General features: G+C 38.2%; 2 protein-coding genes and 2 long non-coding RNA genes across 4 annotated transcripts in view; 2 read left to right on the top strand and 2 right to left on the bottom strand.

Annotated features, from left to right (window-relative positions):
* The window catches only part of ptpn3 (protein tyrosine phosphatase non-receptor type 3), a 33820-nt gene extending 26939 nt beyond the window's left edge, over positions 1–6881 (top strand). The window contains exons 22-26 of the mRNA XM_083529908.1: positions 782–922; positions 1295–1423; positions 3182–3327; positions 5635–5770; positions 5883–6881. Of these exons, the coding sequence (XP_083386034.1) occupies positions 782–922; positions 1295–1423; positions 3182–3327; positions 5635–5770; positions 5883–5963 (633 nt within the window). The 3' untranslated portion in view covers positions 5964–6881. The remainder of the gene's footprint in view (positions 1–781; positions 923–1294; positions 1424–3181; positions 3328–5634; positions 5771–5882) is intronic.
* LOC310719902 lies at positions 6311–7331 on the bottom strand. Its single transcript, XR_014531597.1, has 2 exons — positions 7199–7331; positions 6311–7099 (listed from the first exon to the last, which is right to left on the bottom strand). It is a non-coding gene; the product is annotated as an uncharacterized lncRNA (long non-coding RNA).
* The window catches only part of epb41l4b (erythrocyte membrane protein band 4.1 like 4B), a 29955-nt gene continuing 11842 nt past the window's right edge, over positions 7096–25208 (top strand). Inside the window, exons 1-7 of the mRNA XM_083530087.1 lie at positions 7096–7876; positions 20279–20383; positions 20579–20621; positions 21852–21930; positions 22786–22830; positions 23581–23633; positions 23782–23902. Coding sequence (XP_083386213.1) covers positions 7631–7876; positions 20279–20383; positions 20579–20621; positions 21852–21930; positions 22786–22830; positions 23581–23633; positions 23782–23902 — 692 coding nt within the window. The 5' untranslated portion in view covers positions 7096–7630. The remainder of the gene's footprint in view (positions 7877–20278; positions 20384–20578; positions 20622–21851; positions 21931–22785; positions 22831–23580; positions 23634–23781; positions 23903–25208) is intronic.
* LOC310719898 lies at positions 8930–18209 on the bottom strand. The gene is made up of 3 exons (XR_014531593.1): positions 15247–18209; positions 14722–15072; positions 8930–14442 (listed from the first exon to the last, which is right to left on the bottom strand). It is a non-coding gene; the product is annotated as an uncharacterized lncRNA (long non-coding RNA).

Genomic DNA, 25208 nt, shown 5'->3' with positions numbered 1-25208 from the left:
CAGCCTCTTGAAGTCTGGCATTTCTATCCTGGTACTATTTATGTACTTGCACACATGTTAAAAATTAAATAAATGACTAATTACCAGAAATGATCAGCAACCTTGGGTTTAGAGCAAGTACACGTTACAGCTTATCATTACAAATTAACCTCACAAGTGTTTGGAGACTTGCCGAATTGAGGCAGCTTTAAATGCTTAACTCAAAATACTCTGTTGAGTGAAGGCCATGTTTTCACACACAAAACCTAATTCAGAGCATATTAATCACTGAGATTTCATAAAAAAAAAAAAAAAGAAAGGAAAAGGACAAACCAAAACAACAGTGTTAAAATGGAAGTACTGAATCTATGCAAACGAGCTGTAGGAAATTGGCTGGATGTTCCTTTAACTATATCTAGAATAATCAAGTTGGACCTGCTGCTCATGGAAGGTGAAGGTGTCAATAATGTCAGAGCACGAGAATGTTGGGAGTCCTGCTCTTTTTGGTAGTTTTTTCCAGTTGTTTCTTATCGATCTCATTTTCAGTTTTCCATTACTAATTTATACTTTTATAAACTTCTTAGTTTCTTCATCAATTTTTCAAATTGTATGTCTGCTATCTGAGTCATTGCCATTCCAACTTTGTCTAATGTAGCTTCTTTCTCCATTTGTAATAATAAATAGTTGTTATATTGATAATATTGGGTTGGGGGACACGTTTTATGCCGAGTCAGCATAAAGATGGAAGTTACTTAGTAGATTGAAATTGCTAAAATGTTTGTGTGTGTGTTTGTGTGATTAGACTGTGCCAGCAGGTACCACGCTACAGTATATAGCAGCACAGGGGCCATTGCCCAATACATGTACCCACTTCTGGAGGAGCGTATGGGAGCAGGGAGTCAGTGTGATCATCATGCTGACCACACTGACTGAGAGAGGACGGGTAGGTTTGACAAACAAGCTCAGGGGGTCCTTTTAATACATATAATGTACATGTTGAGATTTACTGCACGCATACACACAGCTTCATTGAAATAAATACAGAGAGCTGCATTTTTTTACATCACACACTGAAGGAACCTATTCAGATTCTATAATGTACACATACACACAGTTTAATTGTGACTGCTTTATTCTTGAGCTCAGCTTGACTGTTGCTTGGTAACCATTTGGTCTAAATTCTTTCCTAGGGTGATTTGATATTTTGTGCGTGTGTATGTGTGTGCGTGTGCGTGTGCGTGTGCGTGTGTGTGTGCGTGTGTGTGTGTGTGTGTGCGTGCATGTACTTTGCTTAATAATCTTGGCACTGTTTTAGACCAAATGCCACCAATACTGGCCTCATCCTCCTGAAGTGAAGGACTATAACTACCTTCAAGTGCGCTGTCATTCTGAAGAGTGTAACCTGGCCTATGTCACCAGAGAACTAACGCTTACACACACACAGGTAACGCATACACACACACACACACACACACACACACACACACACACACACACACATAAGTTCTGTAAAAGAGAAAAATGACTGATTTCCCTGTATCTGGTTAAAACTATCTTAAAAACTTTAGAAGAAAATCCTCAAAAGTTAACTTTAAGATAGTATACGCGCATAATACACCGGTGGATAATTAGAAAAGCAGAGCAGGTTGCAATGTTTGGTTATTGATTTTCTGATTGCAATTCCTATTTCCTTCTTTTTAACTCATTGAACAGTGTTAAATAAAAACCTTTACACCTTTAACCAGAAACTGATACTGTTTACCCATTAATGCACGTGTGTGGGTGAGCATGTAAATTTCTTTGCATGTGCGGCCACACATTTTTACCAGCAACACCACAGGACCACACACACATACATGCACACATGCATGATGATTGCTGAAGAACAGAGGCCCATCTGTTGTAGCTGTTGGTGGGAGTTAATCTCAGCACGGGCAGCAGACGGAGGTTATATCACATAATCATTGGCCATCCACCATGTATATTTGTTTGTTTATTCCTGTGTGTGTAAGAATGTTGATGGAAAGGTAGATTAATGTATGATACCACAACTAGTTGAATGATTTATTCTTTCTCCTGTGACCTTGCTGCAGCACTTATTCTGGACTTCACACTGAAGCAAAGCATGTAATGCGCCTGTTCTTTTCAGCTTTTAGAACATCTTATCAATGCTAGTATATTCTGTAGCTGATTGTTATAATGTTGCTCTTCTGTGTCAAGGTAAATTTAGCACTGTTTTCAAAGAAGTTCTTAATCATTAGAATAATGCATTTTGATAAGCTGTAAGAAAACAGTAAATGAGGCGAGCAGGCCCCATTTGTTGCCTCAAATCTTCTAATAGCATATTCACTCAAAGCTCGAACTAACTTCGTATGGTTTTGTGTGAAAGCCTGAGGTTTTTATCTTTAGTCAGTCAGGTAATAAATGGTTAATTTGTTCTTAGTTTATTGTTATTTAAACGTATGTCATAGTAAACAATACATGTACATTTTTTATAGTCTGTATTATCAAGTTACACTATAGCTCCATTGTACTCTTGTCAGCTCAAAATTCAAATTTGTTTTGAATTATGTTAATGAATAAATATAAAATAAAAATAAAGTGTTAATTAATTGAGGCGATTTTGTCACTGTAGCAAGGTGTAGCAAGGTGCACCATTTTTCCTAATAGTGCTTGAATGTGTTATTAATTATAAAATTACTTGGGTATATACTGTTTTCCAGTCATTTGTATTCCTGTCTTATGTACAAGTGAATGTTTAGAAATTGGTAACACTGCATGCCATATTTAATCATGACTATTTGTAGCGAAGAGATACTCATAAGACATGGCTTAAAACTCTTGACAGTTGAAAGCATGCAGGGGTGTGTCTGTGTACCTGTTTTTATGTTCTTGTTTTCCGCTTCAGTATCTTTGCAGTCTAGTAGGGAAAAATAAACGTGCCCAGACATGTATTTTCCTTTTAGCAAACACTTGCTTTCTCTCACACACTCAAGTACTCATTATTTTTCTCTCCTCCTCTCTCTCTCTCTCTCTCTCTCTCTCTTTCTCTTTCTCTCTCTCTTTCTCTCTCTCTTTCTCTTCTCTCTCTCTCTCTCTCTCTCTCTCTCTCTCTCTCTCTCTCTCTCTCTCTCTCTCTCTCTCTCTCTCTCTCTCTCTCTCTCTCTCTCTCTCTCTCTCTCTCTCACACACACACACACAGCTGGGTGAACAGCGCTCCATCACGCACCTACAGTATGTAGCCTGGCCAGACCATGGGGTCCCAGAAGAGTCTTCAGACTTCTTGGATTTTGTCAAAGCAATGAGAAGCAAACGAAGGGACACTGAACCATTAATGGTGCACTGCAGGTAGATGCAAACACAAATTACTGGCTCCCGTTAACAAGATGAGCAAAAAATATATTACATAAATTGAACAATATTTGGGTGCATAACTAGACACATGTATTAATTTATCGAATTATTCCATATAATGAAAATCTAACTGATCTACTAAAAAATTTATGTCTTTGCAGTGGTGATAGACAGGTTGCCTGATGAGTTCAGACAGGAGTCTCTGTGGACTATAATGTTTGCAGATGATATTGTTATTTGTGGTGAGAGTAGTGAGCAGGTTGAGAAGAGCCTGGAGAGGTGAAGGTACATGCTGGCGAGAAGGGGAATGAAAGTCAGTAGGAGTAAGACAGAGTACATGTGTGTGAATGAGAGGGAGGCAGTGGAGTGGTGCAGTTGCAGGGAGAAGAGGTGGTGAAGGTGGAGGAGTTCATGTACCTGGGGTCAACAGTGCAAAGTAATGGAGAGTGTGTTAGAGAAGTGAAGAAAAGAGTGCAGGCAGGGTGGAGTGGGTGGAAAAGAGTGGCAAGAGTGATTTGTGATAGAAGGGTATCTGCAAGAGTGAAAGGGAAAGTTTATAGTACTGTGGTGAGACCTGCGATGTTGTATGGTTTAGAGACAGTGGCATTGACTAAAAGACAGGAGGTGGAGCTGGAGGTAGCAGAGCTGAAGATGTTCAGGTTTTTGTTGGGAGTGATGAGGATGGAGAAATAGTGAAAATAAAAAATAAAAAAACAACAACCCAGAGAAGTCAATCAAATTAAAATAAACAATAAAATGTTTTTTTTTTATTTTCATGTACAACCTATGATTTAGTAACATGTCAAAGCACTTTTAGCCACAGTGATTTGTAAATGTTTTCTACAGGAGTTTATCCATCCCTCAAATTGTTTAGGAAAAAGTTTGGTCCACTTTATTTTTTTTTTAACATTCCTGTTGTAAGTATTTGTTAATTCAGAGTTCTTTTAAGAGCCCACAACAATATTTCAGTAGGGTTTAGTTATAGACTTTGACTTGGTCGTTCCCCCATCTTGTTTTCTTTTCTCATTTACAAGAACAAACATTGGGCCTAGCATAAGGTGATGGACAGATTTTGTGACATTTGTCCCAATCATATTTTGGGGTGTGGAGATTATTTTTGCCATTTACTGCCATTGTCCCACGTTGTGTGGCTTTAGAACAAGATCATGATCTTAAAGAAACTTTTGATTAGCTTTTAGGCTAGCAGAAGTATATAACTTTGTAACTTTAAAAAGGCCACATCAGCTCAATCTACTAATTGCACAGGCCTGGTTTATACAATAAAGGATGAGAGTGGGAATAAAAAAAAAAAGAGAGCCTGTTGTTGTTTGAATTAGGGACCTCTATCACTTTTGACAGTGGTGTGTTCTGTCTCAATGTACTAAAACATAATGAATAAGCAATACAGCCCAAATATGGGATATAGAGACAATCTAGACACAAACCTGTAATGAATACTATAATATACATTACTGGGGATAAAATTTTATAAAATGGTTATAGACCCAAAGGCAAGAAATTAAAGGAAGTAAAATAAATTTTTAGTGTAAAGGTGAAAGGTTCATTAAAGGATCTTTAGCTTTTTATCAATTTTTTTACTAAAGTAGTTCAGTACTTATACTTTCTCCAGGGTTGGCATGAATATAATCATATTAACCAGCGGTCCCCAACCGTTTTTGCGCCACGGACCGGTTTAATAGACAATATTTTCACGGACCGGCCTTTAAGGTGTGGCGGATAAATATAACAAAATAAAAGGATACAACCAGCATAAAGAGTAATATTTTTTAAATATAATAATAAATTAGAATCCACTGTGTTGATTTTTGTTTATTTTGCTCGCTTGGGGTTTTGAATTTAGCGGTAATGTATTATGTGTTACTGGCCGGAGCAGCTCCTTTAAGAAGGTAGCGGATGGAGGTAACACATGTGACCGAGGCATCATGACATGCATCAAGAGTGAGTCAGACAGATGTGGTGGAGAGAATCTGGTAATTTTCCAAAATAAAGCATCATTCAGAATCAGATAATAAATAAAACGGTAATAATGTAAGTTATGTATTCTTTCTGTGCGGCCCGGTACCAATTGACCCACGGGGGTTGGGGACCACTGATATAAACTATATTATAATAATAATAATAATAATAATAATAATATACTGTATAGGTTAGCAACAAAACAACACATCTTTTATGCTTTAATAGTTTTCAAGATGTTAGTTATTCTTGAGTTGACTCTACCTGTTAAATTTACATGGTTCAGTAGACTGTGCAACGTAACCGAGCATATGCTTTCTTCAGTGCTGGGATTGGACGGACAGGTGTGCTCATCACCATGGAGACGGCCCTGATTCTGATGGAGGGGGCACAACCTGTGTATCCTCTTGAGATTGTCGCTTCTCTGAGGGAGCAGAGAGCCATGATGGTCCAAACCTCGGTACACACAGTTCTTTCATTTCCACTCCTTTAATACCTCATGTACGATTTACATGGCAGTGCAGACTATTGTTCATCTGTGTCTGTGTCTGTTGTGTTATTTTTTTCTTTAGTGCCAGTTCAGCTTCGTATGCCACGCCATCCTGCATGTGTACCGAGAGAGATTCAAACACAGCCAAACAACTAGCAGCTGACAAGAGGAGAACAGGAGGAATGGACACGAATAAAGACATCATTTGGTTTTTAGGCATGATGGTAGATGGTTGTAATAGGGAGATTGAATCATTTTTGTTAGCTTTTCAGCCTTAATGGGGCAGAGATAAAGGCTCATGGAAAAGAAAAGCAGTAAAAAATTAAGGAAATAATTATGTAAAATGAGTATAGCAAAATTTGGGAACACCTCAAATACACTTATTTTAACAGTAGTGCTGCAGCTTTGACTTGCAGGTCAGAGTTCTACTACTGTTGTCTTTTTTTATGGAATCGTCTCTCATTTTGAGCAGAAGAAATGTTAAAAATGAAATTGTTTTCATAAGGTTTGAAGAATGTAAATGGGCGTACAGTAGAAATACATCTATTTAACAAGATTTCAATTTTGGTTTATTTTGGTTTTATTTTGGTAGTTAAAGAAAAAATATGCAGTAATAATGCATAAAAGTCATCCAAGCACTTACTGACACTGATGCACTGCCATGCTGCTATATTCAAACTTTCCTCTCTACATCATTTCACAGACAAGTGACCAAAAAAACAAGACCAATCAACTGTGTAAATCTATATTTATTTACTCGTTTTTGGTAACCACATCATCTTGGTTGGTGTTGCAGTGGATCTGGAGCCTATAATGGGAACACTGGGCATGAAACAAATGAGGTTCCAGTCCATTACTATACACATAGTTACACTTAAGGCAAGTTTGCTGTATCAATCTACCTACTGATGAATGTTATTTGGGAGGAGGGAGGAAACCATGGACACTAAAAACGATTTTTAAGAATACAAAAAACTATTTTAGATCTGTATAAATTTATAGAATATCCACAAGTACACAATCTGAGTAGAAATACTTGGACAATTATCACTTTATTAATAAAGACATTATTGAAATGTGATATTTTTGACTTGCTTGCTTTCTGAGTGGTGTGAGGAGTTCTAGCAGTTTGTTCAAAACAACGTGTTTACAAGAATACGTTTGAAAACGCCCTTTGACGAAGGCATGAGGGGTGAAAAGAAAAGTGCTTTTCTTGAAAGGTATTTGAGGTGAGTTTCAGAGATCAGGTCGATGAGACGAATTGCGCAACGGTAACCCTCTGATGACCAGCAGGTGGCGCTGCCAAGCATTTTCAGAGAAGAAAAGTTTTTGAGTGTTTCTCCGTGATTCGAGCATGCGCAGTAAAAGCTGCCTGGCCAGTTTCTCTGGATTACTTACCTGGAAGGTGCATCAGTTTCGGTCAGTGGAGAGCGCGGAAAAAATACCGCGAGACCGGAAAAAAAAACAACACCACAAGCGGGTTTCACCGTCACGGAGCGAAAACCAAATCAAGAGTGAATCGGGATTTGTGGCGTTCAGCGTCTTTAATGAAATCATCATTACGCAGTGGAGAGACGCTGAAAACGTGTGTGTGCGCGCGCGCTGTTCTCTCCACGATTGGTCGTCCTGCGTGACAAGTCCCTCGATCCCGCTCTTTCTACAGGTCTGCATCGCAACAGATCGCTTTGCTGATCCCGAGACTCGCCTGATCGAGATCTCCGTAATCATCTGGGGCAAAACACCTGAACCTCGGATCCTTCGGCACGTCACTTCTTCTACGCGGTTCGCCGCGCCACGCCGCGTCGCCCCGCTTTCTCTTTCACTTGAAAGATGATGGGCTTTCTCCGCAGGACGTTCAGTCTCCGCTCGCGGAGGCGCTTTCGGCCGTCCGACGAGCTCGACGGCGCCGGACGAGGCGTGAACCAGGCGCTACAGGCGCACCAGCAGCAGATGCCCATGCCCCCCGTGGTGACCGGAGGCACCGTAGTGCACATACCCGCCGCGGGCAACAGTAAAGCGGCCATCACGTGCAAGGTCCTGCTGCTGGACGGCTCGGATGTCAGTGTTGAGTTACCGGTGAGTAAGTAGACTCACTTTCACAGCGACAGAACTCGAAGTTCCTACAAGTCTTTTGCTGGTCACATTTGTTTATTTATTTATTTATGTAATACCACATTAAAACCCGATGACAGAAATCGTATCAGTCTCACAGTTTGATCCTAGAATATGTCTTGCTGTTATGTAAGAGCGGACAGAGGAGGACTGTCTTCACCGCTTTGATTTATTTTGTTTACTCATCTCCAAAAACTTTGGCTGAGCGCTTTGCTGTGCCACTGTGTTTCCCTCTGGGTTTTCCTTCCGCTGACAGATGGTGCTCGGGTTTGCTTCCTACCGACACAGCGAACTTACTGTGTCACTAATCAACATGTTTATACAGTACACAACCAGCTCTTTAACAAAGATTTCAGCCGGAATGATTTGCACTTTGAAGAGAGGTCAAAGTGTGTATTGTACCTGCCAACTTCCGGTTATCAGGCTTACACCTGAGTTAGTCAAATGAGTCAAAGGCTTTGTGTCATCGGAAAACCGAGTGGAACTGTGTTTCTGTAGGTTGAACCTTTCATTCAGTTGATGATTTTCCTAATGTGTGTCTCAATAACAATATGCTGACAAATAACCTTCTCCTTGATAAGTCAAAAACTCTGGTTTTCTTTCATTAATAAAGTCGAGGAACATAAACGTATAGTATACTTCATTTAAGGTGCTTTATCGGATCATAAAGACCAGTAAAGCTTTACTCTAAAGCCATTTAAAAGCACATGTACTTTCCTAACACACACACACACACACACACACACACACACAAATAATCTGCATCCTTGACTATACCTTCCTAATGAACAGGAAACGTTTGGTGCCTTTTTTTTCTATAAGCCTACCCACAGACGGACCTTTGATTCAGGCATTTACACAACATTGTCTTTCACAACAAAGATGTTTTTTGTTAGTGGCGACATTGGTAGGTGCTGGTTGAAGTGCGGTGATCAGGTGTCTTGCTTGTATCATGTTACAGCAAAGCTTGTGCATTTTCATCATGAGCTGTTTGAGCCACAAGTCATTTGCTTTTTTTTTTTTTCCCTTACGCTGGGTGGCACGGCGCCTAAAGGCTAGCAATGAGCTGTATTTTCCTGCCAGCTGGCCTGATTCACACGCAGGAAACGTGTATGAAACCTTTGGAGATATTAAAGAGATTCAACTTCGCTTGTCGAACATGTGGAAAGGCGTGTGTCGTGAGCGTGTGAGCACACTAAGCGTTTGTAGGATATAACAACACTGATTTGTCTACACGTGGTGTTGGAGTATATTTATATGGCACTCAAAAACATACGGACACACTACTGCGGCCTGTTTAAAGCTTACAAAATCAGTAATACAAGCAGAAACGTCGCGTAGTAATAATGTGAAAGACAAAAACAGAATGAATAGATTGACAGAATGAATAAAAAAAGGCAGAAGCTATTCTTAGGTCTGAAGAAAAGAAGGCAGGTGTTTTTCAGAGTTTCGGTATCAGTGTTGCCAAACTGTTTCAGGGAAAGTATTGCATTCAAAAATTCACCTGGTGATATCAGATACCAGTTGCGAATTCAGGGGATCTTGAGATCTTTTTGTGTTATAAAACAAATTACATAAAGAAGGAAGAGTTTAATTGAGAAGAATAGAACATGTTCGGGATAATCAACAGCTAAAAGTGCTTTACACAATCTTAAATTAATTAATTCCCCTGTATGCACTTTGACCATAACATATAGTTGCAGTTGATCACAAAGTGATAGAGATATTATAAACCTTTTTTTTTTTATTAATTTGAATCGGTGAATAGGGCAATAAATGATAAACTGGTTGAGCACAAGATCATTTGACTAACTGAAGGCGTTAAAAAAAAGAAATTAACTAAAAATGGCACAATGAACTAACAACAACAGCTTCATTATTAGTAGAGACGTAGCACAGACACACAATCTCTCTCTCTCTCTCGCTCTAATAACTACATCTAATATCCGTCACACTGCTTTTTCTCTGTGTGATTCAGATTCCAAATATATTATACAAATTGAAACAAATATCATACAAATTATAACCATTCATATATAAAATATCAATGCTATTTTTGTCCATTTTATTTTTCCCTACAAATATCAATGACAGCTTTAATTTGTCAGTTCAGGAAAATGACAATGCTATAAGCAGGATAAACCATGGCTAGGTGCACGCTACTCGATCGATTAGGTGTTGGACAGTCGCTAAAATCTCAGAAGTGTCACAGAATTAAAATACATAAAAATACATTAAACAGAGTTGCATTTTGAGATGCCAACAAAGACAAAAAAATTGTTGAAAAAATTACATCACATCAGTAGCATCCATTTAGTAACATTTTATTTACAATTATTACAAATGTAAAAGTAAATAAAAAAAAAAACAACAGTCACCATACTAACAATATCTCAGAAAAAAGTCTATTGCGAGATCATTTTTTTCTCACAGTATTGATATTATGATGATATATTGCCCAGCCCTAGCGGCTGATAATGGAACATGGTGCACACCTCATTGGGTGGAAATACTGCTGATTATTTGTTATCAGGCTGTAATATCATAGTACAGGGTGAAGCAAGTGCTCTACAAAGAAAAAAGAAAGCTCCATTGCAGCATTGTTTTGGCAGGAACAGAAATGGGCAGTACATCTGCATAGCTGCTTTGCATACAGAGAAAGACTTTGATGGACATTTAATGGCTGTGTCTCATTTCCTAAAGTTCTAGCGATCGGAGCGTAATTGAGTGTAACCCCACAGCAAATCTGCTGCAGTCTGGAAATGAGGCCGCTTTAGCAAAACTAAAACAGAATCTTTTCAGTTGATCAAATGCCTAATCCAGTGCCACCTGCTGCTCGTAATCAGGCAGGTCTTTGGTGTGCAGACCCAGGAAGCACTAGATAATCTACCTCCTTCTGTCTGAAACATGAAATAAACACTTGAGGCAGCACGATGCCTTTAGATGCCCTCTCCAGCTCTCATGTATTTCAACAGACTTTAATCCACACAACATTTAGGGTATGATTTGCAGGGCTTATCCTGCAACTACTACACAGAACCTAAGTATGGTTTTGTGCCAAAGCAGGGTGCGACCAAACTGCCAAAACAAGCTTTGCAGAAAGTGTTGGGGGATCCCAGAGTCTTCTCTGAAAATATGCAACCCCAAATGTGAGCCAGCTTTCTTCTCTGCAAATCTGCCAGCCATGTGATGTGATGCAAGAGGCGAACACACACACACACACACACACAGTGGGTTTGTGATTGAACAAGAAGCTCGTAAAGTGAGCAGATACCTTCGAGCCGCTTACTTGCTGTGCGACCGAAACAATCAGACAGTGGATACTTAATCTTGCAACAAGCCTGCGCCAGACAGGTGACAAATTCACAAATAGGTGGTTTAGTTTAATTTGGAAGACATACTTCAGTGCAGGAGTCAATTTGCAAATAAACAACTTGCTGTTCTATGTGTTATCCTAGGATGTTCACGGAACAGAGACAGAAGCTGTAGTCCAGGTTGCATTTGGGCATGATTGGCCACGATTATTTTTAGCTTCTGTTTTATTTATGGATGACGCTGCAGCATATCTGACGGGCTACGCACCCAGTGTTTGTGAAGCCACATTCTATCCAAACAGGCCATAGTTCAATCTGTTGTTTAAGTCATTCCCAAAAAAGCCTGTTTCCTAAGGTTTATATTTGTAAGAGCTGTCTGAGATGGGGTTTACTATCAGAATGTATTATGAGCAAGTTGAGGACCTTTTTGAGGCTATCGGTATGAGGTCACGGTCACGAGCTGATGAGTTCACTGCTGGTATTCAGCTAGGAAACAAATGCACAGAAAAGCTCTGCACTAGATCTGAAGGAAACCTCCCCGGAGGTTCTTCACTTAGTATTAGGACCATGACCACATGCATAACCATCTGTCTTCTGTTTCCACACATATGCTTTAGCATTCTGAACACTCAGGCTCCTGTATCTTGATCATTTGCATTATGGGCAGCACTTTCTTAGCCTGCTGCATTTGTATGACAGTAGAAAATAACAAATATTCTTTTTTTAACCTTTTCTTTGATTGTAAGGAAACACTTACAGCAGTCCTTGACTATATGAGAATAAGGGATCCCATAACTATAATGCAGGTTTCTACATTTCTTGTTCAGGAACAGACATGCTCATCTAGAGGTGTTTTCTCTTGTCTTCATTATTTACCAAAGCCTTTGGCTAGGTCCCAGACCTTTAGATAGTAGAGGAATAGTAATGTGGTTTTATATATGACCATGCAATTGTTGAGAACATGCCATATCAAAGCTTGAAGGTCAAATGCTGCAGCAATCAGCCACAAAGCAGAGAACATTAGCCACTCCCCCTGAGGGTGTCCCATAACCTCCTGGCACAATCACTTTGACTATTTTTACACTGCTTGCATATATCAACTGCAATTTCTCATAATGGAGGGTTTTTGGTTGTTTTAACATGCTGCAGCTCTTTACTGTATCTGCTTCTTGTTTAAACATTTGTCATTTTTATCCGTTTTTTAATTGGGTATAGATATTTTTATTCCATTACTGTTGTGCCTGTGATTATTCGAGAGGTCGGAATTAGTTTAGACACTGCTAATTATTATATCTTGCATAACTCCCACCATTAGTACTGCAAAACACACCTGCCATCTGCTTTTAAGCAGTGTCCTCAACGTAATATGACACATGAGGCACACTAGCACACATCAATATTGAACAATACTGCCATTATTTTTGTTGCTAATCCGTGCAAAAATGAAATTTCATTATGTCACATGCTGTAGTGTAGATGTTCTGTCATTAGAGGCGGCTTGTTTGGATAACACAATATGATGTAATATATAATGTGTAATATAAATGCCGTTTTATTTCCCAAACGGTTTTACTAGCCAGCTAGCGTTTGGGAATTTTGATTGGAACAAGCTATCATACTTGTATTTCATATAGTAGTTCATTAGATAGGCTTAGAAGATTTAATATAGAGGTTCAGGGTTTGTTATCTGAAAACATATACAAATGCTACACACCTTTTTTAAAATACCGTTCATACTATATGATGAACAATTATCACATTCCTTCCTTTTTTGTATATCGTAGTTCAGTATTTCAAAGCATGATATAGCACACGCTTACTGTGGCAATTACTAGAAACATAATACCCTGTTACTGAATACAGAGACTTTCTGCTTATCTATCTGACGGGAATGATCTCAGCATATATAGGACAATGAGCATGCACCTGCTTCGTCTGCACCTAAAAATAGGTTTTGGCCAAACTAAGGTTTAATGCTTAATTTTGTCTGTGCAATAATATTTCCTATTCTATTAAAAATGTGTAAGTAGGTCTGGCTTTTTTCGCAGGGCTCTTCTCAAAGCAACAGAGTGAAAGATTATAAAAACAATTAGCTATAGGCTTTAATTAATAAAATATAATGTGTGGGAACCCGAAAAAGTCTTTATTGAATCACTTTATTACTCTAAATGCCCGGACTTGGCCATTGCAGTGTCACGCTTTTGGAACGAAATATCTCTTCCTACCATCTCAGAGGGAGTTCGTTCAATTTACCGTTTACTCCTGGGAGGCTATTATATGCCATTAGGGACTTGGGGAAAACTTACACTCACCAGAATTTTACAAAAAAAGACATGCCCAAGCTTCAAGATAATAATGTTTGAGCAATTCCAGATATTTCTTTTTACTTAATTTTGATCCAAAATAACCTGCCCCTAGACTGACTTATAAATTATCATCTTTTTCCATTCTTTTCACGCTGTTAAAAGACTAAAGAAGCTGTCATTTATAGACCCGATAACACACACAATCATTTCAAAGTGAAGACTTTTTCATCTTAATTTTCTTTATTTGGATGCATAATTAAATGTAGGTTTATAGGTTCCGTCAGTAAAAAAAAGACCTCACAGAGGCTGCAAATAAAATGAATTTATTTAAACCCGATGGTAGTTGTCACCACCAATGACAGTTTGTTTATCTATTTTGCAGTTCACAAACCTGAGCTGGCTGGTACGGTAAATTATTCACTCTTGGCTGGAATTTTCTCTCTCGTCTGTTGCGAAAGTTTTTAGGTGCCAGGTTTTTCAAAGAACTTATTAGGGCATATTTTGGCTTATATTTTGAATTCTAAAGTCCACATATTAATCATGCCTGGGGCACTAGTAACAGACACAAAACTGTTACCTGCATAAGCACCTCATAAGGCTTGGATCTAACATCTTTATTTAGATATTTTGCATATGGGAGGACATTGTGTACACAGGCTGCATTGATGTCTGTCATTATTTTTGTCCACTAGGCTCATGGTTCTCACAATAAGCTCCGTGATCTTTTAAAATCATGCATCTATGGTGAAGATTTCTAGCAACTAGTATCAAAGATTGTTTTTTTTTTTTTTTTTTTTTTTTTTTTTTTTTTTAATCATCATGGCTGAGCAAAGAGGCTTGCTCATGCTAAATCTAAGAATCTAAATAGTTTTATTCTGGAATGGGTGCAAAAGATTAGAGAATATCTTTACTGATCACAAATTGTTCTGTATTGTTGAAAGATTTATGACCAAACTTTTGATGTCACCCATATGAGGATGGGTTCCCCTTTGAGTCTGGTTCCTCTCAAGGTTTCTTCCTCATATCATCTAAGGGAGTTTTTCCTTGCCACTGTCGCCACGGCTTGCTCATCAGGGACAAACGCACACCATTCACCTTCACTGTTGTTTTCTGTAAAGCTGCTTTGAGACAATGTCTGTTGTGAAAAGCGCTATACAAATAAACTTGACTTGACTTGACTTGACTTGACTGATATAAAATGGGAAAAAGCCTTGCTTTTCACTGCAGCTTTTGTGATGCAAGCACACTGAGAATGACTACTTATATCAACCAGCCATAACATTAAAACCACTGACAGGTGACGTGAATAACATTGATTATCTCGTTACACTGTCACCTGTCAACTGGTGGGATATATTGACCAGCAAGTGAAAAGTCAGTTCTCAAAGATAATTTGTTGGAGACAGGAAGAATGGGCAAGTATAAAGATCTGAGTTGCTCTGTCAAGTAACAAATTGTGATGATTACACGACTGGGTCTCCAAAACAGCAGGTTTTATGCAATGTTCCCAGTATGTAGTCTACATTAGCTTTTAGAAGTGCTGAATAAAGTGAGCAACCTGCAACAATGTCAGTATCATGGGGGCTCTGAACTGTTCAAAGTGAAAGCTAAGCCGTCTGGTGCGATGCCACAAAAGAGCTACTGTAGCACAAAATGCTGAAAGTGCTAATGTTGGCTTTGATAGAAAGGTGTCAGAACACGTAGTGAATCACACCTTTCCAAGTTACACCCCTTAATGGCGACGGTATTTCCTAATGTCAGTGACCTCTTTTAGCAGGATAATAAGGTGCCGGAACACACCGTGAATCGTGGCTTGCCAAGTACACCCCTTCATGGCAACGGAATTCCCTAAAGACTGTGACCTCTTTCAGCAGGATTATGAACCCTGCAATACTGAAAATTGGTTTGAGGAACATGACAAAAACTTTGAGATGTTGACTTGGCCTTTAGATTCCTAGACCTCAATCTGATTGAGCATGTGTGGGATGTGCTGGACAATCAAGTCTGATCCCTGGAGGCTCCAGCTTACATATAAAACTTAATGAAGCTGCTGATGATGTCTTGGTGCCAGATACCACAACACGGCATGAGAGGTGTCGTGGCATCCATGCATCAACAGTTCAGAGCTGTTTTGACAGCACTAGGGGGACCTACACCATATTAGACTTGTGGATTTAATGTTATGGCTGATTGGTGTATGTTTTTTTATTGAAACCTTTAGGACAGACTAAAGGAAAGTTAGGTGCCCATTAGTGTATGATGGCTTCCAAAGAAGTCACTTGATTATGTAAGAAAAAGGATTTTAAAACTCTTAAAAACACATTGCTAGCTTAAGAAACAAAGTGCTAATGCCTAGTGTTTATAGGTGAATACCATGTCTAAGATAAATGAGTTACTGAAAGTTAATGAATAATATAATTAATGAAACAATAAGAGATTTAAAACCTATTTGGCTTTTTTTTCCATTTATAGCTACATTGAGGTATACTCTCAATTGGACTTGGGAGAAAGAAGCCAGGTTTTCATTTTATCAGGGTGTTTTTCAGGTAAATTTACCTCAGATAACATACACAAGCAGTATGGCAGATTTTACAACAGATTCAATTTGAGATCAGATTTCTTAAAGGAATGCTTTCAAAATGCTAAAAATCTATCAGTTGAACAACTACTTCCTGTAGCAAGGTATGTGATGTACAGGTACATGGTATGTGGAAGCTTTCAGATAAAATGTAAGAAGTTACATTTATTTTGTATTGTCACATACTTTTTACAACCAAGCAGGATTCTGAAAGCATTTAAGGCAGTTTTATAAATCACAAAATTTCGCTGCTAATATTTGCTAACAGGCTATCTGATATCTCATTAACAGGATCTAGCCTGGGAAGATTTTTAAAGGTCACTGCTAGCACAAACCAGCTAGGCAGATAGCTAACATTGGTACAATTTAATAAAGGATTTTTTTAGTCATAATATTTATAATATTAGTGGCTAAGGGTATTTAATTGACTAAGCTACTTGACATGATGTCAGGAAAAACCTGCCATGCTGAAAAATTCATCTCAGACTTGACCATCTGTCATAACACAGGCCGAGCTGGTCAAACTGGTAGTCCATTTTTTGCTGCCAAGTTATTTTCTAGCTTCCTTATATCTTTATCTGATTTCTGAGTTAAAAACGTATGTTATGTTTAATTGTTAGTGATAATTGAAAAATTGATTCCTTTTAATCAGAACTTCACCTGGCAATGATGGCATACCAGCTTGACTAGTTTGGTCTGTGTATAGGACGCTGGTAGCCAGTAAATTCCTGGTCGGGAAAGTTTTCAGCGAGTGAGGTACCATAATGCGATTTTTTTATTTTTATTTTTTCAAAGCTGCTATTTACTGGTAGTTAGATACATTTTCTAAATTGAAAATTAAAATACTTAAACTGTATGTATTTGGTTTTAAATAGCCTCAAAAACACCCACCTGTCTGTGTCTGAAGCTCAATTCATTTAAAGATTCAGGCTGTTTGTGGATCTAATTCCTTTGGAATTTTTTACTTTTGGAAAAGTTTACTGTAATATAATGTTTCCTGGTTTCTTTAAAGTATTTGAACGAGTTCTATGCCTAGAATGGCTTGTCTACATCTGGCTGAGCTGGAATCTTTTCATATTTGACCATGCCCAGGTTTTTTGTGTGTCAGCATGCTGGAGTGAGCTGAGGAGATGTGTATGGAGGCACTTTCCTATTGCTGACTCACAATCATTTCTCAGGGAATCTGCTTGATAATACAAAAAAAAAAGTTTTAAGTCTTATTAGTATTAAGCATGCAGCTTCAATGTAGAGGAACTATTGTAGGTAGGTGATTGTATGTGCTGTTGTGATAGCGAAGCATCCGCATTCTGTCATGCGTCGGTTAAGAAGGCGGATGTGCAGATTGGTGTAAAGCAATAGTTTTAATAGAGTGAAGCACACAAAAACAAAGACTATGAATATAAAACAAAACAAAATAGATGCACATGGCAAGAACGTGAACACAACGTGGGCTGAGTGACGCACAATGGGACTGCAAAAGATAACTGACAACGAGGCACATAAAATCCAAAACTTAAACAGTGGCACTAATTAGGTGTACAGGAAACAGTGGTGGCTTATTAGTGAAGCATGTGACTTGATCATGTGATATGCTGATGAGAAATGTTCCTTAGAGGTAGCTTTAATGTAGTCATGCAACATTTTTGCTACGTTATCTAACTGCCCTTTCAGAATAGGCTTTAGAAGCATTAACACACACTGCTCTGTGTTTGTTTCATTCTCATAGAAAATTTTGTTTGTAAAAAATGAATAATCTGATTATTAAATCAGGGAAAGAAATTTTGCTATATGGTATTTCTGCTTTGCATTATCCTCACAATCTTGTAATAGCAATTTATTGTCATGGTAGTGACAGGGTGTTGGGTCAGTATTGAGAATCCATTTGTAATCTCGGGTATGATCATCCCATCCCAGCTTCACACACACAAAAATTCAAGAGAAATCAGAAGAGACATTTTGAGAGCACATAAACAAACTTGAAACTTTCCAATACGCAATACACATTATTAAAAGAAAAAGGACTGAATAGAGTAAAAGTTTGTAAAGACTGTATGTTATGATGTAAAGACTACCTTGGATTGTGTATTCTGGATTTACATATATTTAAATATTTAAAAACCTGTCAATTATATTTCCATTTAAGGCATTTTTTAAAATAATGAACACATTAGTTAATTAGTTGTTGGACTCCTTTTTTAAAAGGCCGTCCAAGCTTGATGTAGTTCATTAATTTCCTTTAGAATATGTTACCTTGTAGAGCTTAAGAGTAAATTTTTATTAAATACATGCACTACTGTGATTTGGTTCCTGTGTTCAGTTCAGTTTATAACTTAAATAACTGGGGGGGAAAAACCCCCCAAAAAATCATAGTCATCCTGAAAACTTGTGATATGATATTTTTTCAAATTGGCCACCATTAATTTGAACCATCCAGACAGTCCATAGTCTGATGCATGTCGTGTGATGTGAAATTACACTGGTACAACGAGAACATATTGTTTAGCTAGCTAGTTTTAGCTCTCGTTTCCGCTAACACTAACTTTAGGTGTTTAGTTTGTTTTGTGGCTTATGTACAGTTTACGTTACCACAGAATAAATTGCACCACTTAGACTAAAATATCAGTGAGAAACAAATACTGGTGCTTTATCAAGCAGTCACAGTAAGAGCTAATCAGAAAGCTAGCAGACAAGCTCTTATTGTGACGTTCTATGCTTGAATCTGATACTCAGTATCTCTGGAAATAAATTTTGTTTTGTAATAATTAGTAATCATGACTTGTCTATATCTGGGTTATGTCTGTTTACAACCATACTAAATAATATATTACTACACATTTAGTGTTATTGTAGCGAAGGAGTAATATTTTGTGTGTTGTGAAGTTTAGCTCCCAGCCTTGAATTCTGTGTAAATTTATGCACTTGCAGCCTTGAGATTGATAATAGAATCGTACAGCACAACCCACTTTATGAAGGTGAATATTTTTCCCCAGCAGATACAATTTCCAAACTTTTACATCTAGGAACGTTAAGCATCAAGTCTTTTTTGTTTGTTTTTATTTTTATTTTTTTTACGATTATTATTTTACATTTTTTCTATGTCACTGAATAGTGGAGGAATTATCATCTGGGTTTGTCCATTCATCAATTTGTCAGTCTGAGATGTCATTATTGCAATAGCACAAGAACAAGTGGCTGAATGGTTGACGGAGTATATGGAATTATGATTGGAACCAGCAGATTAACTGGATTTAATTATTTTTTTGATTATTTATATCAAGGTCACATAAAGGTCAAATGTTTAAAATAGTTTTTCTTCCTTTTTGAAATCTATTTTAGGAGTATTTCAGTTATGCATATTACTGACAAGAAGGTTTAGACTCGTTGGCTGCAGATCCATTCCCAGCTGATGCTGTTGTCCTCAGGTTCTACTTGTTTATTAATTTATGTAAACCCTGTCTGTGTGTGGATTAAGGTAGAGGATTAAGGTCCTTAAACATTCTATCTTCCCCATTGTGCAGCAGAAATAAAATATATCCCTGAAACTAAAAACCGTAAAACAAAGATGACTATAAAAACTTGCCTTATTCTGTACTTTAGCACACTGCTTAAGGCGAGTAAATAGGTTGTTTCATGCAGCATGTTTTATTAGGTCACTTTTATGGTTTGTTCCTGCAAGGATGACGAGAAAAGGCAATTTAAACGAATAGCTACGCAAACAAAGGAAGACTCCTTCAGAGCACAACTTGGACTTTGATAACAATATAGTGTTAAAATCACATAAAACGTAGTCATGAGTCATAGAACACAAATCCTATTGAGCCATTAGCATACAGCCATGATTTTCATTCCATCCTGAATCCTAATTTTTGTCTTTTTTTTTTATTTTTTTTTATTGCATTCTTGCAGTGCAACTTTGTAATTGATTAGTGTGAATAACAAAACTCCTTGTCTTTTCTTTGTGTTTTAGTCCATTTGAATGCTGCCTCATTTGTTATTCTCTGAATAGTGCGTCAGGGAGGTGTCATCATGCACTCATGTAAATGTGTGTGGCTTATGCAAGCAGTTTATACCAGGCCTCTCTAAAGGCTGCTGAACTTATAAGGCAGTGTAATAAACCAGATTCATGCTTAGCTTTCTGTAATATTTGTGTTCTATGTATGTGTTCCAGAAACATGCAAAAGGACAGGACCTGTTTGATCAAATCATGTATCATTTGGACCTTGTGGAGGCTGATTATTTTGGACTGCAGTTCATGGACCCAGAGCAGGTTGTGGTGAGTGCTAATCTATAAATAGGCTTGTGTGAGTGTGAAAGAGAAGGAGGTACTGAACTTGAGTGTAAAAGTGTGTGAGATGGAGCTACTCCGCATCAATCCGAGCAACAGCACTGTACTTCCTCTCTGCTATTGTGTTCATTTGTTCTGTCTCTCTCTTTGTGTCTCTCTGTACTTCTATTTTTTTTCCTTTAGCACTGGCTGGATGCTGGCAAACCCATAAAAAAGCAGATTAGATGTAAGTCCACAATGAACACACACACCACACACACATAAACAGGCACGCACACACAGTGCAAAGGTATTATAGCATTGGATGGCTGGATCATTGCAGGTGTCTGATGTCCTTTTGCTCGTTATCTATAGTTGCCATGGTGATATGTGTTATGAGTGGGTGTATGAGTGTTTACTTTGTGGACAGAGCAGAAGCCAAACCCAGTAGCCCAGGCAAAGACACGCCCACTGCAGCTACCTGGCTGGAAATTGGCAATGGCTTGCATGTAAAACACGCCTTTTCTTTTAATAAGTAAATGCTTTACATTTATATGAATTAGAATAGATCCCAGCCATGTGATATGTGGTTTGAAATAAATTCGTCTAGATTGGTTTGTATAAATAAATCTGGCCGTACATTTATATTCTTCAGCCACCTTACATATTTCCCTATTTTTACATTCTTCATTGCTACGTGTTCTCACACAAGAATATGCAAAAAGAACAGTCTTTCTTTTTCTTAGTTTTTTTTCCCTCAACAAAAATGACAGTTGACCAAACTGACATGAATCTATAGTGACAATTTGGCAGTTGTTTTGAATTCTCCAAAATAAACGGAAGCCCTGGAGGACCTGCTCTCTTTTCTTCAGCTCGAGTTAGTAATCTTTCTCCTCTAGAAATTTCCGCTTTATAATCCATGCACCTTTGCTTTCCGTCAAGAATGCTGTTTGAAGTTGGTACCAGGTTATCGGGGATTTTTTTTAATAATAATTTCTATAGTAAAGCTTTTTTTCCACAAAAATTTCCCAATCTGCACATTACATATATCCAAATCCCTCTGACCCCCTGCCTACCCCATTCCCAGAATGTACTTTGTCTTAAAAATATGCAGAACAGCCAACCATCAGGTAATGAAACTATGAACAGTTTTACCACAACAAGAACTCACTGGTGCGCTTAATTCTTTTCCCCACAAACTTCTATGCTATACAGGCTTTAGATTGCTATTGAGTCATGCTGAAAGTGTCGGCAAACTGACGTGTCTCTATGACAACTTAGTGTGGCCTTGGGTTTTTATTTATTTGTATTTTTTTGCTATTCGTTTCTTTTATTTCCTTCAGTCTCTGTATACAGAGTTGTTTTAATGAAAATCTCATTTTAAGTCACGTTTTCTTTGCATGTCTATGCTGTGTTCAGACGCTAATTACACCTCGTTCTCTCCTGCTTCTGACTCTTCTTTGTCTCTCTTTTTCAGACGGTCCACCATACAGGCTGTTTTTCAGAGTGAAGTTCTACTCCTCAGAACCCAACAACCTTCATGAGGAGTTCACAAGGTATAAAGTAGAGAACAGCACTAATTTGATGTAGTGCAATGTGTTTATTTGTAGCAAAATTTGTTTATTTTTATTTTTGTTGCGTGTGAAAAGATTGGATACCAGCAACTATTTTATCTTCTCAAGGAACAGTACAATAAAAAATTAAACTTGGATATATTTTACAGGAGTCAATATGCAGCTTGTAGAGCAGTACATATTTAGTGTCCTCTGAAAATAACACAACATACAGCCATTATTGTCAAAATAGCTGGCTACAGAAGTGAGTACACCATAAGTGAACATGTCAAAAATGTGTCAATATTTTGTGTAAGCACCATTGTTATCCAGCATTTCCCTAATCCTCCTGGGCATGGAATTCACCAGAGCTGCACAGGTTATTGCTCGGATCCTCTTCCACTCCTCCATACTGACATCACTAACATGCTGCATGTTAGACCCATTGTGCTTCTCCACCTTCCACTTAAGGATGCTCCATTCCTTTACCTTCAGCCTCTATCTGGGACGACGGGCATGCAAACCGACTTGTTGCAGTATCTGGCGTATGGTCTGATCTCTAGCAAAAGGACCTTCCACTTCTGCAACCTCTAAAGCAATGCTGGCAGCAAATCAGGCGTCTGTTTTTTGATGCCACCTTCTGCACCTGATGCACAGCATGAGGACATACAAGCTGCACATTGACTACTCTATTATATATTATTACTATATATATGTATATATGTATGTGAGCACTAAAGTACAGATTCACCCCTGGACTACCACAGTGAAAAGAAGTATATCTATGTAAAATAAAGTGGAATATGAAATCCTATAGTTTGTTGATTGTAATCTAACTACTGACTGTATTTTTCTCAGGTACCTCTTTGTGCTGCAGCTCAGACAAGACATTCTGTCTGGCAAGTAAGAATTGCTTTCACGCACTAAAAAATTTAAACCATACTGTTTAGTCACCTTTGTGCTTTCTAAGATCTTTCTGAAGAACGAAGGCTCTGTGCAGTATTTTGCAGTCTCTCAGTATGCAACCATCAATAATATTTAATGCATATGTGTGATCTTAATTCTGGGAAGTGTGATTCAGGCTGTGGCAGAGGAATAGTAATAAGGTACTTCATATTCATGCAATGTTCTGAAGTAGTGTGAAATACGGAAAAACTATGCTGTTCTTGCTGATTGTTTTCAGAATCATGTATGCATACTAGCACACGTGCACGCACACACACACACACACACACACACACACACACACACACACACACACACACACATCCACAAGGTCCTGCTTTCTGCTACAGTCCAGTAGAATCGCTGTTTCAGTGTCTTAATGTGGGTCTGATCCCCTGAGAGCTGTTCTCCTCTTTAATAAAAGAAACTGTGATGAGAACCAACACTCGTTTCTAATTTGAGTGCTTCGACACACTTTCCAACACAGGGGTTACACTCTTTTCTTATGCTCATTCTTTCTCCAGCAGCATCTCTGTCTCACATACGGACAGAGAAATACTGTATGTCCACTGGGTCTTTAACACGTACTCTCTCGGTCTTGCTTTTAAGAATAAAGCACAAACTTGCATCACATTCATAAAGTGTGGTTTAATAACACATTTACAATCCGTTTGATGCATCAATAAGCCTTTCCTTTTCCCTGAGCAGATTAAAGTGTCCATATGATGTATCTGTGGATCTTGGGGCTTATTGCCTACAGAGTGAGTCCTTATATGTGTGTTAGTGTGTGTATTTGTACATGTATGTGGGTGTGGGTATTAGGTGTGTACTATTTCTCTTTGCATTTGTGTATTTACAATATAGAGAGTTCTGATGTTATAAACAATGCCCTGTTTGTGCCTTGTACAGGTGAGTTGGGAGACTGCGACCCATTGGAACACACAACACTGTTGGTTTCAGAGTTCCGTTTCTCACCTAATCAGTCGGAGATCATGGAGGCGGACATTTACCGCAAATGGGCAGAGTGCAGGTGAGCTAAAAAGTGTGCTTTTCAAAACAGTCTGTCAGCCACTACATTATGATTAGAGCTCTGAAACGTGTCTGTGTGACTTGTCTGTTTGTCTCGTGCTGTATGTGGGTGGGTGTCTCTGGTACTGATTAAAGCGTGGCAGTCATTCACACAGTGTCAGATTAAAACCTCCTAATGACCTCATGATAATCCTGATAACAGAAAAAGATTTTTCTAAAAAGATTTTCTGTGTAGTTTTGTATACTGCTGAAATGAGTTCACATTTAATCCTCTGTTCATCCATAAATGCATAAGTGCATAAACATACATAAAACAATAAATATGAACCCTACCACTATTGCTATTAGTAACTGAATTTGCACATGTTTAAAAGATTTTTTCTTCTGAATATTGTGTTTAACTTTGGTTACATTCATAGTGTGTACAGGCACAATTTCATTAGGAATACTAAAATTCTTGCCCAATTAACCAATCAGCCCTCACGTGGCAGCAGCGAGTTCAAAGTGGGTTCACAAAGAATTGTGCAAAATACAAAAAACATCCAGGAAGTGACTCTTCTTCTGCAGAAACACATCAGAGACTGACCAGATTAGTTTTGAGCTGACAGGATATCAATAATAAATAAAAGATTTTTATACATTTGTGGTGAGCAGAATAACAAACAGCACACCAAGTCCTGAGGCAAGTATGCAACATCTGAGTATTGTTACTGACCATGTGCATCTCTTTTGGCCTCAAATGATCTTATAATATCTAATTTCAGTGAGATAATGCAAGTTACAAAGCACTCTCAAACTAGTTTCATAAACTTGACAATCGGTTCACTGTGCAACAATGGCCCCTCTGGTCAACAGAGAGTACCTTTGGGATGTTGTCGAATAGGTGATTCGCAAGATGAATAAGCAGCTGACAAGCAGCTCAGCAATTATGCGAGGCAATCATGAACCATGGACAAGAGGTTCAAAAGACGGTTTCCAACATATTCTGAAATCCATGCCTCATAGCATAAAGGCTTTTCTGAGAATAAAGCGAGGTCAATGGATCTCTATAACTGGACAAAGCTATCCAGTATTAGTGTAGAGTTTCTAATTAAGACGTTGGTGAGTTGTGATAGAAGGATATCTACAAGTGTGAAAGTGAACGTTTATAGGACTGTGGTAAGACCAAAGAGGAGGTTTATGGATGTGGTGAGGGAAGACATGCAGGTTGGTTTGAAAGAGGCAGATGTAGAGGACAGGGGGGTATGGAGACGGATGATCAGCTATGGTGACCCCTAATGGGAGCAGCCAAAAGAAGAAGAAGATTT

Source organism: Silurus aristotelis (assembly GCF_946808225.1).
Source record: "Silurus aristotelis genome assembly, chromosome: 25".
In the NCBI taxonomy this organism is placed as follows: domain Eukaryota; kingdom Metazoa; phylum Chordata; class Actinopteri; order Siluriformes; family Siluridae; genus Silurus; species Silurus aristotelis.
The sequence above is the reverse complement of the archived record's forward strand: the minus strand, read 5'-3'. Positions and strand labels throughout refer to the sequence as shown.